The sequence below is a fragment of the Pteronotus mesoamericanus genome, unplaced genomic scaffold, assembly GCF_021234165.1.
Source record: "Pteronotus mesoamericanus isolate MK-2021 breed Mesoamerican mustached bat unplaced genomic scaffold, CSHL_Meso_final scaffold_54, whole genome shotgun sequence".
In the NCBI taxonomy this organism is placed as follows: Eukaryota; Metazoa; Chordata; class Mammalia; order Chiroptera; family Mormoopidae; genus Pteronotus; species Pteronotus mesoamericanus.
In genome coordinates this window covers 47,395,251-47,411,254 of record NW_026555321.1, presented here as the reverse complement: position 1 = coordinate 47,411,254, position 16,004 = coordinate 47,395,251, and the positions used below count along the sequence as shown (strand labels likewise).

The following is a 16,004-nucleotide window of genomic DNA, read 5'->3' as shown; positions in this document are numbered from 1 at the left end:
AAATTCCTCCTAAAGATGAAGTTGACCAGTTTTAAAAAGAAGACTTAATGATAGCAGTACCTTTGCTCTCCTAAGAATGGCCAATTAAGAAAAAGAGAAGCACTAAGAGAAAATTAAAGTTACCTGATAATCTCTTATTTAAAAATTTTCTGTTACTAGAATTATCTTCAGACTTCTTTTCCAGAGTGGGTGGTGCAGGAAGCCCTTTGCCATTCAGAATTTGTCCAGGTGAAGGCAAGGTTGGCTTTGGTATTGAGGGGCAGTTAAGGCCAGGCTTGACTGAGGAACTCACAGTAGCAGGACAGGTTGGCCCCATCGCAGATTTCAGTAGTGTGCCATCCATCTTCGGATGAATCTTCTCCACTTTAACAGAGGGTGTCATGCTGTGGTAGGGGAAGCGAGAACACCAGTACCTAAGTGCCATGAGGCCCCAGTGAGCCAGAGGGATGGGAGAGAGCCTGGATCTATCTGTGCACTGCACAGAGCTAGGCTCCCAAAGGCACCTTATGAAAATTTGTTAGGACTACCCATAAAACTCAAGAAAGTACACACTTATTCAGTCCATAAGCCCTTTTGGTGAGGCAAAGAGCTTCAGAAACCACTACAGTTATCTGCTCTTTCATCATTCCAGAATGATCTTACACAGGAGCCTATAGGAGATATAGACCTGATACCCAATGTAATTCCTTCAAGCAGCAAAATATGGAAAGGTCTAAAAGGATGAAAGAACATTTGCAGGACCTGTAGAGAATGTCTCTGAGAACTGTTTTTAAAAAGGGCCCATCAAAACAAAGGAAACTGAGTGAGCAAAGAAAATAACATGGAATTAAAGAGTATTTCTAAGAAATGTCATTAAGGACTTACAAGAACTCAAATAAACCTAACAAGGTATCTCCAAAAAGAGGCTCTCTGTTTGTGTTAATGAATAAGAACATGTTTAATTAGTAAATGATGTGTTACTGAAGTGATAATTCTGTGTCCCTGAAAAAGGTTTCTAATATGGAAGCTTGAAATATTGGTGCCTGGTACACAGCTGGGGAGCACTAAATGAGTACCTGTGCCATAACCAAAGAACTGATTTCTCTTAGCATCTTACTGACACAATTACTTGGGTGGCAAATGTTGGTACAAAGCTAACAGTTGGCCTGGTCCCTCTCTAGAGCCCAGCTTCAAGTAAGATTTAGATTGATGAGGTTTTATAAACTCTGTTCAGTAGAGGCAGTGCTCTAACAGCTGTTAAGCTGGCAAGTGACTTACACGCTGTGCTGGCATTTTCTTTGGCTTTCAGACAGCTCTAGGAACGAAAGCCAAGATTGCTGTCCTTGCACTTCTGACAGATGAGCAGAGGCTGGGGGCTTAGCAACCAGGACAAACAGCCCCAAACAGCTGTACCTGAGACAGCCTGACAGAGAAAAGACACTGCAAGATGCCAGGGCTGCTCCCAGCTGGAGTGTCCCTGAGGAGCAGAGGGTGGGGAACGCTGCCCTGAGATTCGTCAGATTCTCAGACCTGGGACTGAGATGGGGCATACTCTGCAGAGGGAGGCAGGCCAGGGTAAAGCTGCTGCCAGGAAGGCTGAGGGATGCCGAGAAAAGGCAAGACATGCTTCTTTGGGAGGGCACGGTGGCTCCCTCATGTGACATAGAGGCCTGCCAATCTGCGGGTCCACTGTGGAAACTTGCTGAAGCCTCACCTGGCTGGCAGGTGCAAACTTTCCCAATCTTCCCTCATTGCCACAGTACGGTGATGTGAACCTAGGACTGGGGAGGAAGCACTGCTTCCCTATTTGCTCTGCAGGTCCCGGAAAATCTTGGTACAACATCTGGGAGTCTCTTCTCCTTTTATTCCTACTATTACCAACAGCAGCAGCAGAAGCACCAGCATCTACTTATTTACTTTCTCCTGTGGGCCAGACACTATGCCAGATACTTGGCTCTAATATATTAATCCTACTGTTCCCAATGATCCTGCATAATGGTTGTTATTTTTAGACTTTTAAGAAAAGCAGTGTCATGTCCAAGGCCGTACAGCCAGGAAGTGACAGAGTGGGGATTTGAACCCAGGATTTGAATAAGAGTTCCTTAGCGAAAGCTCCTCAACCTTTCTATACTGTCTTCTTATCTGGAAAAGGGGGGATAACAACAATATCTATTTCATAGGGTTGTCTTGGTAATTATATGACAATACATGCACAGAGATAAGCTTCAATAGGTGGTACACAATAAAGGAGCAATAAATATGTGTTATTCACCTTACAATTAATGCAACTACTACTTTGTAAAGTTGTCCAAGATATGATAGGGAAACAAAAAGGAACAACATATATTTAAATTTTCCCCAAAGTGGGCTCTCTTCCTCAGGATGCTAAGATACTCTCAAATGACTGGTATGCACAGCTCTTCTTGCACCAGTTAAGCATTAAGGATCCTCTTGGCCATACTCACATTCTAGCATGGGGGACTCTACTCTGCTGAATGGGATGCATTGGCCTGGTGTTCCCCCTGAGCTGCAATTTCTCTTTGGGTGATTTCAACAGCTTGGAACTTAATGAGGATGTGCTGAGAACACCTCCGCTGGCACAGCGGCTGCTTCCACCGGCACTGCTGCCTTTGCTTTTGGACAGAGAAGGGAAGAAGGAGAATACTGATGTGGGAGGAACCGCCAAAGAGGGCTTGCTGGATGAGCTATGTCTTCTTTCTGAAAAGGAAAACAAAGAAAAAGAAAAAAAGACACCATGTTTCAGGAATGTCTCCAGTGGAATCCTGGAAAAGTCCCCTGAAATACAACACATTTTAGATTCAAAGATGCCTCACTAAGTAAAAACATATATGGAATTCTGCAGCCTTCACAAATGGCTTATCTAGACCCCAGACTTACTTAGGATTCCAGGAACTGATCATTTTGCTGAGGAAACATTTCAGCATAAAGAGCTTTATAATTCATAGATAGCCATTAGGAAATTAAACAGCCATTCTAAACCCAAGAATATTGGGTTTTGGACATGAACCTCACTGGCTCCAACTTGTAGTCAGAGAGAAAAATTATTCATTCATCTGCAGAACTCTGCTAATTAACACCTTACTGAATTCATTCTTCCTTTCTAGCAAAGTACCTCTCCAATTTTCAAAATAGCAAAATGTTAAGACACATGTTGTGCCTTCATTTTTTTTCTGTCACTACCCACTAGCATATGACACCAAATAAGAATGTTTCTAGGGTTATCTTATCATTATTTAAGAATCTGTGCTGAAATTTTCCAGTGAATCATTTCACTCCCCCCTTTTTTAGTCATCTCACTCAACTGCAGATGGCATAGCTCCTGTTCACACCACGCAGATGCCAAAGGCACAAGACAAAAACACCACAGATAGCTGTGGCTGGTGTTTGTACCAGGAAGTAATGCATGCTTAAGTAGAAGCTACACAGGTATAACTGAAAATAAGTCTATCCCATGGAGAATCGGGTTTTCTGGGTAAGGTAATCCATATTAAATAAATCAAGAGAAGCTGAAGAATGTTACCATTGGAAACAGGTAAATTACTTAGTAACATTATCTACTTAAGTACCTTATGATGGTAGCTTAGTGCCTGCCTTCATTTAAACTTGTAATTTAAAATGACACATTTGCTTAACTCTAAGTTTTAAAATGTATGTGGTCCAACATTTACTTATCACAATATGGAAACTCCATGAGTATTTCAAAAATTAGGCATATCAGACTCAGTGACTATACACATCGCTTAAATGGTTTATTTCCAAAGATCTTTCTATGCCAGTCTTGAGCCTCTCTAAAGAGCTGTGATGACTTGTTCCCAGGACATCCGCTCAACAATGCTTTATGAGGTACTTAAGAACCTGCTCTACACCAGTATAAAATTATCATGCTATCTACAGTCAAAATTCAAACTCTCCAAGGTGACTGCACAAAGGCCACAACCAGGTTAGAGAGGCTAAATTGACAGTGATTTATGAGGGTCAGTTGCTCCTCACCCCTTTCTTGATAAGAACGTTGTGCATAAGAAAGTTTAATAAAATTATTAAACTTAAAATAACTTGTTTAATAATTTTCCAAATTTGACACCCAAGGTTTTTAAATTTAGTTTCTCTATCGTCTGTGATCCCAAGCACTCTGAATACCCTTCCAGGCATAAAGACTTGCCAGCCAGGACTGTAAACCTGTCTCCATTCTGCTGCCTGCCTCGAATGGTGAAGCTTCCCTAAGCCACAACTTAGTCCTCTTCCCTTGTAAGGCATGGGACAGTGCAGACCTTCAATTAAAATTGGCATGATCGACACAGCTTTTCCTGTGAGTAAGAATGATTTTTCAATTGGTCCTAGGCCAGTAAGTTCTCAATCTTGGCTACATATTGGCATAACTAAATGAGCTTAAAAAAATAGTGATACCTGAGTCCCGCTCTCAAGAGATTGTGATTGAACTGGTTTGGGGTGTGGCCTGGGCATCCAGACGCATACAAGCTCCCAGGGCAGCCAAGATTGAGCGCCTGCCTTAGACCAGGCTAATGCCTCAAACACCATTAACCACAACATCTGCATAGCACTGAGAACACTACTTGGCACACGGCACTATATTTCAGGGTTTGTTAAAGCTCACTGCCGCTACTGGTCCTCAACTAGTATTTTCAAACTTCTATCAACTGCAAACTATTTTCACTGCTCTTACCAAAGCCACATAAAATACTACTTTGTGCTCAACATTTTAATTTAAATGATCAACTCTACTGTTCCCTACTCCTCCTTAGTTTAATATTAACCAGTCTCTTATGAGGACATTATTGGGATTTTGGACAGGACAGTTTTCGTACAGGTAATTCCTAGTATTCCATCCTTTCATCAGAGCAGTGCCAGCCTCTGTGGCAGGGACAACCTGAAACTGCTCCCTAACCCATTTTCGGATGGCCCAGCAAATGGCACAATACCTCACTTGAGAGAGAGTTTTCCAAAACTGTAGTTAGTATCTATGAAACAACAGGTCTGGTAAGCTTGCTACACATATTTTTCTGGTATATAGATATAGATAGATATAGATATATCAGAGATTATATATATAGAATCTCGTGTATCCCAGTGGCAGTGAACTAAAGGAATACAATGTGGTATGCAAAGGGTGAAAAACCCTACCAGACCTTGGACTCTCAGGAAGTAATACTCCTTTCTATCCTCTGGGTATCAGAATTCTCAAGCCAAGTGTCTCAGGTAAATGTGATATATTTTCTCTTGATATCAAATGATGTAAATAAAATTATCATCTAATTAAATAAGTTCTACTACAATGCTTGTTTTGAGAACATAAACTTATTTCAAAGTCACTGATACACTAAAAAAACAATTTGAGCATAATGAAATCTTGCTTTTGCAAGTGACGGAAGCACTAGATGACTGCAGAAACCTATATGCAGCTGAATTGAACCCCATGGGAAACATAAAATTTTCCTCACATCCACTGGTCACCATGGATGTGAGGAGTCACATTCATCTACATCTAGTGCTACAACCACCCACTGATTGCAGAGCACCGTCCTCTCACCAGCACACAACAGCTCACAAGCTTGCAATCCTCCCAACACCTACTTCTAGAAGTAAATGTCAGGTCATTTTCAAGGTAAACTGCCATATTTATTCTAGTATTTATGTATTTTTTAACCATTTAATCTATGTTAAAGCTGTATTCCTATTTTTTGTTAGGTTCCTATTTTTTTCTGTGTGTCACTGAAGTTTTTTTTTTTCCTTTCCCTTTACACCCTCACCAGAGGATATGCTTATTGACTTGAGGGGGTGGGGGGGGGGGAGAGAGAGACATCAATGTGAGAGAGAAACATCGATTGGTTGCCTCCCACATGTGCCCTGACCAGTATGGAACCTTTTGGTGTATGGGACACCACTCCAACCAATTCACCCAGCCAGGGCTCACTGAATTAATTTTTGAGTGTTGTGTCCATAACCCAATTTTATCAGTGAGTCTGATGTGGTTTTTAGTGCAGAATTCTGCATAGTGTAGTACTTTTTAAGGAACGTGTGTTGTGTTATAGCATAACTGATCGTAATGCCAAGCTTGTCCTTTCAACTTTCTATTCCTATCATAGTCCACTCTCCCCATTTTCTTCAGTTAATGTTTTCTTAGTTAATTCTTTTCTTGTTTATTAATTCCTGAAATGGGATTTTGCACTACAAAATCGAGATTCAAAGCTTCCTAACATTAAAAGTCAGCTGATATATAAATAACATTTCCAAAAAATTGTATTTTCTATTCAACAGTAAAAGCTATTTAAAAACGGAGAATGACAATGTATCATGTGAAATTCTTTCATTCACTAAAACTTGAAACAGGCACGCGCTTGCGCTCGCTTGCTCGCTCTCTAAGATTCTGGCTGCAAAGTGCCAGCTCAAATCCTTCTCATGTTGCTGAAGTGAGTTGTTCCTTCACATCACAGTCTGGTAACTTATCCTCTGGAAAGGCAGCATCTGGTTTTCCCTTTATGAGAAAGCAAAGAGGAAAAACCTAATTCAGTTATAGTTGAGTTGGATTCTTCTCACTGTTTTCACTGTGGGCCTTTATTTTTCATAAGATTTTGAACAGTGCATGTTCCAAGATCAAAAGTGAAATGGGTAAGTTATGGGTGGGGTTAGGGACCTTACATTAAGTGGACAAACTGGTGGCCAGGTGCTAAGCATAACTACACTGTGGTTTGGTGAGAAATCAAAGTTGAATTTCCAAAGCACTCCTTTCTCTAGGGTGTGGAACAGGCCCAGAGAAAGCACACCCTTGTCCCTGAATGAGTAGGGCACTTTGAATGACTCCAGCAAAAGGGAGACCAACAAACACACAGATACAGAGACAGACAGACAAGAGGAAGAGAAAGATACATGGGTGTGTGTCGGGGGCAAGGAAGACTTGGTAGACAGACAGATGTGAAGATAGAGAAAGAGACAGCAAGATATGGATGCATCGGGCTTTCTTTCTTTCCTCTTGTGGCTTGAATATGTGACACCACTGAAGGGAAGGGCAGGATACTGGGGAGAGGGGAAAGCACAGCTTTCTTTGAGCCTTCCAAAGTGGAAAACAAGCACAAATACTGAGACTGTAATTTAGGAATCATGCTGAGATTTAAATATATATAAAAATATATACATATATATAAATGCATGTGCGCACACACGCACAGAAGTATTGACACCCAAGTACAAACCAGAAAGGAACTCAAACCAAATACTTAGGTCTTTTTAAGTCAAAAATAGATAATGCTTTGAGAATAACTAAAAATAATTTATAATGCACAACTGTGAAAGTTAGGGTGCAAAAATAAAAAGCAGTCTAAGCAAACTTTAACTTCAAACCATTCATGCTTGAAAAATATCTAGAAGACTATATGTCCAACCTTTTCAAAGAGGCAGAGTTCTGATGCAATCCCAGGAAAGCTGACTCCAGCACTCAGGCTAAAACCACACTACAATCTATCTGCCCTTAGGTGGCATAATAGCAAGCCTTTGTGTATGGTCCAAAGGCAGAATGGAAGGAAGGGTGAAGGTGAGAGGGTTAGATTACGTATCAGTAAGAAGCCCATCTTCCCAACTGCTCAGCAAAAGCAGGCTAACTGTTAGCACAAAACAGTGCATAGGCTGAAAATACTACAAGGTCAAGGCTGAACATACAACAGAGTCAAGATGGAATTTTGGTAAACTTGGGGTGAAGATCCTGAATCTGTTTAAGGAAAACCCAGGATTTCACCTTTCTATTTTGGAAGGCGCTATCCTAAAGATTAGCTATGATTGTCAGCCAGTATAGTTTGTTCGTTTCTCTCTCTCTCTCTTTTTTTTTTTTTGCGCTCAGGGGGGTCATAAAACATCAAAGATGATTTGAAGAGTAAATTTCGGTAGAAAGTGCCAGTAGTGCTGGTCTGACTTGGCTAAAAAAGACTCACCTTACAAAGTTCTGAGATAACTATGTTCTATAAAGAACCACCAGTAGGAGCAGGAAATACCTCTTCTATAGGGTTAGGCTGGCCCCTATCAATCAACACAATTATGCATGCTTCTCTAGTCCTGACTGCCTTTTCAACAGAGGTTCAGGGCTGTTGTGCATAGTCTGGATGTGGAATGATTGAGTAACTAACCAGCCTGAATAGAATACAAAGTAAAATAAAAATACTTTTTTATAGGTCACCTGAAAGGGCAGGAACTTTGGAGCCACGTGAGTTCACATTCTTTCTTATTCTGCCACTTACTAACTTGGTGACCCTAGACAATGAACCGACTCCACCTACCTTGGCAGCCTCTTCATCCGTCAAGCCTACCTTGCAGGGCTATTGGGGATTAAATGACAGAGTTGTAAAGCCTGCATCCCAAGACTGATTATGGACCAGGTACTGGGAACTCAATAGAGAGTAAGACAGATGCCCCCTACTAGTTCAGGTGATGCCAGTTACAGACTTAAGTGAGAAAGTCCTGCTGATTATCAAAGCAGGCAGAAATCACTTAAGAACAAACCAAATCCACTTTACTCTAAGTTATCTTAACCAATGTGATACAGATTTAGTTCATATGTCAGTCCAGGAAGATACTAAATTCTTCTCAGATAAGAGCTCAGAGGAATGACTCCTAGAATTCATTTTTAATAAATTCACATGAACCAAAAAGGATGCTCATTCAAGATAAAATTATTTTATAAATAAAAGTTGGCTAATTTTCTTGACAGAGTTGAGTCACTCAGGAAGAATTGTAGGTGAAATGGAAAAAAGTGAAGATCAAGTTTATGAATCTCCAAGGGTAGAAATTTTAGGCAGATTATCAAAGTAATGATTACTAAAGCTCACAAATGTTTCTCTAAATAAAAGTTGCACTTTTGGATGGATTCGATCAGGAAAGGTTAAACAGGTGCATACTTTGTAAGGAAAGGCCTAATGAGAAATACCAATCCACACTTCAAGGAATGTATGATTTCATGGGGTCTATGAGGTCCCCCCTAAGACTCTACACTAAGACTCTACAATTGCCCCCATTTACTTATTTTTTTGAAGATTTTATTTATTTTTATTTTTAGAGAGAGGGAAAAGGAAGGGGAAAGGGAGAAAAACATCAGTGTGTGGTTGCCTCTAGCGCACCCCCTACGAGGACCTCGCCTGCAATCCAGGCATGTGTCCTGACTGGGAATCAAACCAGCAACCCTTTGGTCCACAGGCCTGCACTCAATCCACTGAGCTTTACCAGCCAGGGCACAATTGCTCCCACTTACAAGGATTTTTAACAATCAAGCTACCCAGGGCCATAAGATGTAAAACACAGGTAAACATGTACAAGTCCTTTGTCTAGGCATAGCAAGTAACAATTACATACACCAAAACGCTCAGTTTAGAAACTCTGGGTCATTCACTAAGCAAGCCCTTCACAAAATTAAATTGTTTATTTTGATATCCAGGTTAAAAATAACTGCAATGTGCTATTAGAGAGCTTCCAGTTAACCCAAACTGTCATACTTCATTCTCAGGACGCCAAACACAATTCATGAGATAGATATCAATTGGCATCACCTGTCTTTCATAAGGACTATTACCCTCCAAGAAACATCCCAGATCAGGACCTGAGGCAGATTATAAATTAGGACTGAAGAAACATATTTTAAATCCCAAAACTTCTTCCTTACATAACTACTTTGCCCCACATTAGTGTTTTCTCTAAACTTTAGAGATTCAAAATGGAATCACATTCCAGATCTTTTATTGTATCTGCACATTATCTAGACTATTATTTACTTAATATACAGGGTCTGGCACAAATAACACTCCCTCTTTTTTTAAAACAAATCATAAGCATGTAATTCTGTAACATAGCAATCTCACACTCAAGCACACCACAGGACATTTTAGGTGAAATGATCAAATTGCTGTTCATCTTCTGTGACACATTCACGTACCCACCAACCACACTCAGGTTGGCGTTACTTCTGCCACATCCTGAATTTTTCAAAATTCAGTGGCTGAAGGCATACCTAATTTAGCATTTATGAGCAATATCTATTAAAAAGGACTTTGGGTTTGATATAGTAATATTTTTTCCTAGTAACTGTTAAAAAATACTTAGTATGCCACTTAAAATCACACCATGGACTATGCATGGGCATAAAGCATTTAATAATGTCTTCTCACGACTTTCGCTGTCAGATTTTCCCTATATATCAGGGGTCCCCCAACCCCTGGGCTGCACAGCAGGATGTGATCCTCAGGTGAGCAAGCGAAGCTTCATCTGTATTTACAGTTGCTGCCCAGTGCTCACATTACCACCTGAGCTCCACCTCCTGTCAGATCAGCAGGGGCACTAGCTTCTCATAGGACCATGAACCCTACTGTGAACTGTGCATGCGAGGGATCTAGGTTGTGTGCTCCTTATGAAAATCTAATGCCTGGTGATCTGAGGTGAAGCTGAGGTGCTGATGCTTGCACTGGGGAATGGCTGCAAATACAGATTATGATTAGAAGAGCGGTTTGACTGCAGATTAAATTAACTGCTTGAAGACTCATATCAAAACCTTATTACTGGCAAGTGACAAGCTGAATCTGGTGGCAGGCTATAAAGCCATCCCCCCTACCCCAGTCCTTGGGAAAACTGTCTTCCACAAAACTGGTCCCTGGTGCCAAAAGGTTGGGGATGGCTGCTATGTATGTTCTTCCTCTTTTCTAAAAGCACTGTTGTGTCCTGACCAGCAAATGTGGTACGACTCCACTTCTTGTTGTTTTCACATACTTTTTAAATCCTAAGTCTGTTTTTTCTTCAATCCAATTTCTTGAGGATCCCCAGGCACATGATTAGTAGTCTTATGCTAAAAAGTAAGTAAATCGTTGGGGCTGTCCCTGGAATATTCCAATTTCAAGTTGGGGAATCCGGAGCTTTTCTCTAAAATGCAGTGTCTCAAAGGACAATTAGCCAAAATTGGAGCCGGAGGCAGCCACAGAGTATGCTTAGGTGTGTCACAAACAGCACCGGAAAACAGCGAGGAAGAAAGTTTTTACTGCAAAGCATTTGGCATCATTTCCACTACAGAGATTTAACTGAAAAGGATGATTTCAACACTGGCTGCTCTAACAAATTAGTCTCCAACTGCAACTTCTGTCAGCTGCATTTCACCTCCCCCCAACGCAGAGGTGTTTTTAAATTAAAGCATAAAGGAAAGCACAGAAAAGAGTCATTTATAGCACTTGGGTCACTTGAAACAACTTTTAGCCAAAGGTCTATAATCAAATTACCAAGCTCTTCGAGTCAGGGCTTTATGACAGAAATAAAGCCCACTAAAGTACTCCAGGTCTCTGGACATTTCCACATCTTTGGGCAGGGTGCACTGCAGCACCCCATTCACAGGGCCGGCAGCATGAAAGAGAACAGATCACAAAGGGCAGATTACAAGGGAGAGAGACTCCTGTGGGGGAAGGGACTGGCGTCAATGGACTGTAAATAATGTTGCTAAGAAAGGAGCAGAAAAATGGCAACCTCAAATAATCCTCTTGCCAGGAATTCTTCCCATGGGGACTGTTCTTTCTGGACTTTGCTTTCAAGTATGTGAGAAATATGAAAAACTTACCGACTATCTGGGGGTACCCCTCCCCTGCCATCTTAACTTGTAGCTAGCTCTTCGCAAAGATTTTTAAAATGGCTTTTTAAAAAATCCAAATACTTCATTAAAGAAAATGAAATGAGGGGTTCTCAATGGTGTAACAGCCGATCACCTCAGTTTTAAGTATAACATCATTTCTTCACAATCATGGTCATAAGACAGCTTGTTTCAAAGAAAACTGGTCTGAGTAAGCAGTTCATTTCCGTAAGGGGGCCCTTCCTATGCTCCTGCAACCCTCCCTGTTCAAGGTAGAGACTCTGAACTGAAGGTTATCAGGGGGGATCTCAGACGCACACCCGTTTTTAGAGAAAGTACCTTTGGGGAAAAGGCTGCTGTTGCCTTGAGCAAACACAGCCACTGCTATATGGATCATAGAACCACCTCTGGGCTCTACTATCACCATTTCTGGCTATGGGATACCATGAAATTCTGGCTTACACGTCTATTTTGTTAAAGGTTATATGGACCTCTCTCTGCTGTCTTCCAGAAGCAGTGACACCCAAGTGATACTGACAGAGTTCAGCAAGCGATCACCTGCCTGAAAGAAGTACTATGTCACTGAGTGATGCACACAGGTCTCAGGGTTCACTCCTGTCTCCCTCCCACCCCATCATGGACTTGAAACGCTGTTTGTATTCCTCAGATAGCAATATAGGAGATGAAAAAAAAAGCCAAAATAAAGAATCCACAGGTTTCCAGCTACTTTTTGATTTAATCTTTTATCTGTTAGGGGGAAAAAAAGCACCCTATTTATCATGTTAAGTTCAGCCTCCTAGTTTGTTAGACCGTCAACATACTCTTTACAGAGCATCTCTGTAGTCGATTTTGGATCTAGGTCATAGTTTTTCCCGAATGAAAAATACAAAGGTAGCATCAAAATGCAAGAGAATTAAGAAAAACAGTATGTCTTTACCACTCCAATCCAATTTCTGAAAGGGGAGTGGGAGGGAGAGTTAAAGGAACCTAATAAAAATCAAATTAGAGGCCTATTTTTATTTTTTCATTTTTATTTTTTTAATGAAAACGTCTGTGTAGGAACCCCCTAAGGGAGTACTGTTTTCCCAGGCTGCAAATTTGCAGCAAGTCCAAGGTACAATGGGATCAGAGCCCCATCTGTGGCCAACTGCTGCACTGAGGCTGTCACATCCTTATTGCTATGTCCCACTGGTTTTCTATCCTTTTCATTTCATTTCATTCTGGATGGGAGGAGGGATGGTGGAGAGAAGACTGTGAACATGGAATGATAACAAAACCCTCAAACTCAGAACAATCCAAAAATGCCTCCTTCATTAAGCATGTTAGTAAGAGTGATTCATTACCTAACAATGCTGCTGTCTTTAATGAGTTTGCAGCACGTATAAATTTTTTTCTGAGGAGAAACAGTATCTGCCCCACCTATAGGCTGTGGCTATAAACAAATAAAGACCAAAAGCAATACTCAAATATGAAACCAGAAATGGCAAAACTAAAATGACCTGACAACAGGTAAGAGCTTTTAGAAAAATCAATTTTAGGGAATTAACAGCAATTTGATTAAAGGTTTAAGATCTGTTTAACTTCCTTGAAACTGGTAAGCTAAATTTCAACCCCAATTAAAACCTTCTCATCAAGCTCATTACTGCAGAAGGCATGAAATGTGAATCTAGTGAAAAGTACAGTACTCAACCATCAATCACCTCACTTCCTGCTTTCAGACAGAGGCATGAAATAGTTAAGGTAACTTTGTGAACAACCTCCCAACCCACCCAAGAAGAATCAGCTTAGCTGTACTGTCTACCTTAATAACAACTGAAAAAAAATTGTCCTTTCTGGCAGTCAGTCAATAATTATATTTTTATACACTCAATTCAAGTTACTGAATGACTTCCCCGGGTTGCTGTTTGTATTTTGAAGTTGTTTTTCCTCTCAACATAGTGTTCTGTTAGAAACTTTGCTGTGGATATGAAGTATCAAACAAAAGAGCTTTCAGGCACTTTCTTACCGGAAACAGTATGAACTGCCTGTCATGAAACCTCACCACAAGTGAGATAAAAAACAAACAGTTAAAGAATATTACAACGTTCCTCCATTTTTAGAACGACGTAAGCAACGCTCTCTCCCTGTTTTGAGATACAGGAACTGTTGGTGCAAACCTCAGCATTTTGTTGGAGTTAATAGCAAACTCAACTCCCGTCTGCATTTGAACTTTGGCCAGATCACTCAAATGACATTTCAGAATGGCTCCTGTGGACGGCAGCAGCAGCTAATCCCTTCTGTGGCAATTCCCCTCTCCGCAGAGCTCACCCTCTCCACCACTTCAGCAGCACAGCGCTTTGAGCTTGTGGGCAGGACAGGACAAATACCAGGAGGGAAGAGGCCTGTACGAACTCTTCTAGCTCGCTCTGCTTGGTTCTGTGTAATGTTAGTAAAGACCTAACTCACCGTCTGTTGTAGGCTCATCCAGAACTGGGCCCCGAGCCAAGCCCAGCCTCTGAAAACTGCCTTGGAAAACTTACCCACCGGAGCTTTCAGCCCTGGTGCGGAAGAAGGGCTGTTCTGGAGAAGCTTCTTGTTACCTTCCATTCACATAATTTGGTTGTGCTTAATTGCACACTTGCTACTGAAGGCTTCCATCATGATTTGGGTCTGCCCACCAAGTTAAAATATGCTCCATGTTTGGTCTTATGTAACATTTGCTACTACTGTAAAAAGCACTTGAATTACAAAGGTCCTGGCAGATCAACAGAAAACAAGGGGTGGAGTCTAATTTCATCTAATATGGTCATACAAGGAAGGCGTCCTGGCTGGTGTAAATTAATCCTTTTACTTGAAAGGCAACTTGCCATACTGGGAAAGATGAAATTTGTAAATTTAACCTGCTAAAACGAATTATTCATACTCTGGTTTTCTGAATACCTTTAAACAATCACTGCTATTACCAGATATATTAGAAAATCCAGGATTCATTATAAAGTCTCCATAGACTTAGAAGTTTAAAGTTACACATTTCTATAAATATCAGCAAGCTCTCCTTCACATTTTATTTCCTCATGATCTATACTTTAAAAAAATAAAAGTCTGTCACATCTAGGCACACCTTTCTTTGTAAATATAGTCACAAAAATATGAACCCACTTTCTGTGCATATTCACAAAATATGTCTAATTTCAGAAGAATATACATCTGATTGTCCAGAGTCTCAATCACTGAATGACTGACAAAAGCTGACTACCTTTTTATGTTCATAATCCAAAAACTCCTCTAAGTGGCTCTTTGTAAACAATGTCTTCATGGTTTAGCTGTTTCCCTACCTCAGCCTTTTACACTCCCTACATCATTACCTCCACCATTATCATTCACCAAATCTTACTGTCAGGCATGGAAAAAAGAAAGCCGATGGATCTGAATTTTATGATAATAAAGGCTGTACATAAAAATAAGATTCAGATGTCAGAATGAACACTTTTACATGTCCAAAGGGTGTGTCTGTGTGTGTGGGAGGGGGGTTCGTTTAGAGAATCCCATCAGCCCATGCAGAATATCTGGCAACAAGATACAGATTACACATAAAAAAAATTCAGCCTGGAAGGGGTGGGAAAGAGTCATGAGACATAGGAAATGGTTTCTATTAGACCAGATAAAAATTCTAAATTGACTAAAACAAAAGAATAATAGCCACACTGCTTTATTTTCACAGTAAGCACTCAGATTCTAACCACTAGAGCAATATTAAGATCCAGAGGATTTTTTGAAGCATAATTTTTTTTCCTTAGATTTTTTTACAGGCACATTGAAAGAAACAAAACTATGCTGGTCCTTAAAAGACAACAAATGAACACAAGGAAAGAGCCATCAACAGGTCTTAGAATGACAGGATGAGCAAATCTATCAAAAGTTAAATAGCAAAAAATAAGAATTTTAATTCACTGAAGGTTTTCTTAAACTTGTAGGGAAAAAAAAATCCTTTGCTGTATTAGTCACTGAATCCACCTGCCTCCTTAGTGGACAACCGTGGAGTCTCCTTGATGGCATCAAATGCAGAACAGAAGTGAGATGAGAGGATGCTTCTAGCCTAGACCTCAGTTCTATACCACCATATCCGCCAGGTCGGACACTGGCTTCCTTGCCAGTTTCCCAGCACTGATGCTTGACTCTCTAATGTCCCCTTTTGTAGAGGGTGACAGTACAGAGGGCAAAACAATCATCACGAGAACCAGCCAATCCATCATAATTCAGGGAATCCATGACAAAAACCAGGGTGAATTTCAGCAAATGTTTTTAAATATTACAAACATGTCTACATTTAATTTCATATATAACCAAGAGAGAAACAAATTTATTTCTAAGACCTACATCAAAAAAAGAGATGAATGATAGTGTACTCCAAGAAATTATAATTTTGTACAAT

General features: G+C 40.5%; 1 protein-coding gene across 6 annotated transcripts in view; it reads right to left on the bottom strand.

Moving 5' to 3' along the window:
* ATXN7 (ataxin 7) overlaps positions 1-16,004 on the bottom strand; it is a 134,864-nt gene that overhangs the window by 18,769 nt on the left and 100,091 nt on the right. For 5 of the 6 annotated variants that reach the window (XM_054595909.1, XM_054595910.1, XM_054595911.1 and 2 more), the window contains 2 exons: positions 2,445-2,697; positions 124-383 (listed from right to left, as the gene is read on the bottom strand). In XM_054595909.1, coding sequence (XP_054451884.1) covers positions 124-383; positions 2,445-2,697 — 513 coding nt within the window. Of the gene's footprint in view, positions 1-123; positions 384-2,444; positions 2,698-14,112; positions 14,310-16,004 lie in introns of those variants that run through there. The other variant, XM_054595915.1, reaches the window with a different exon arrangement.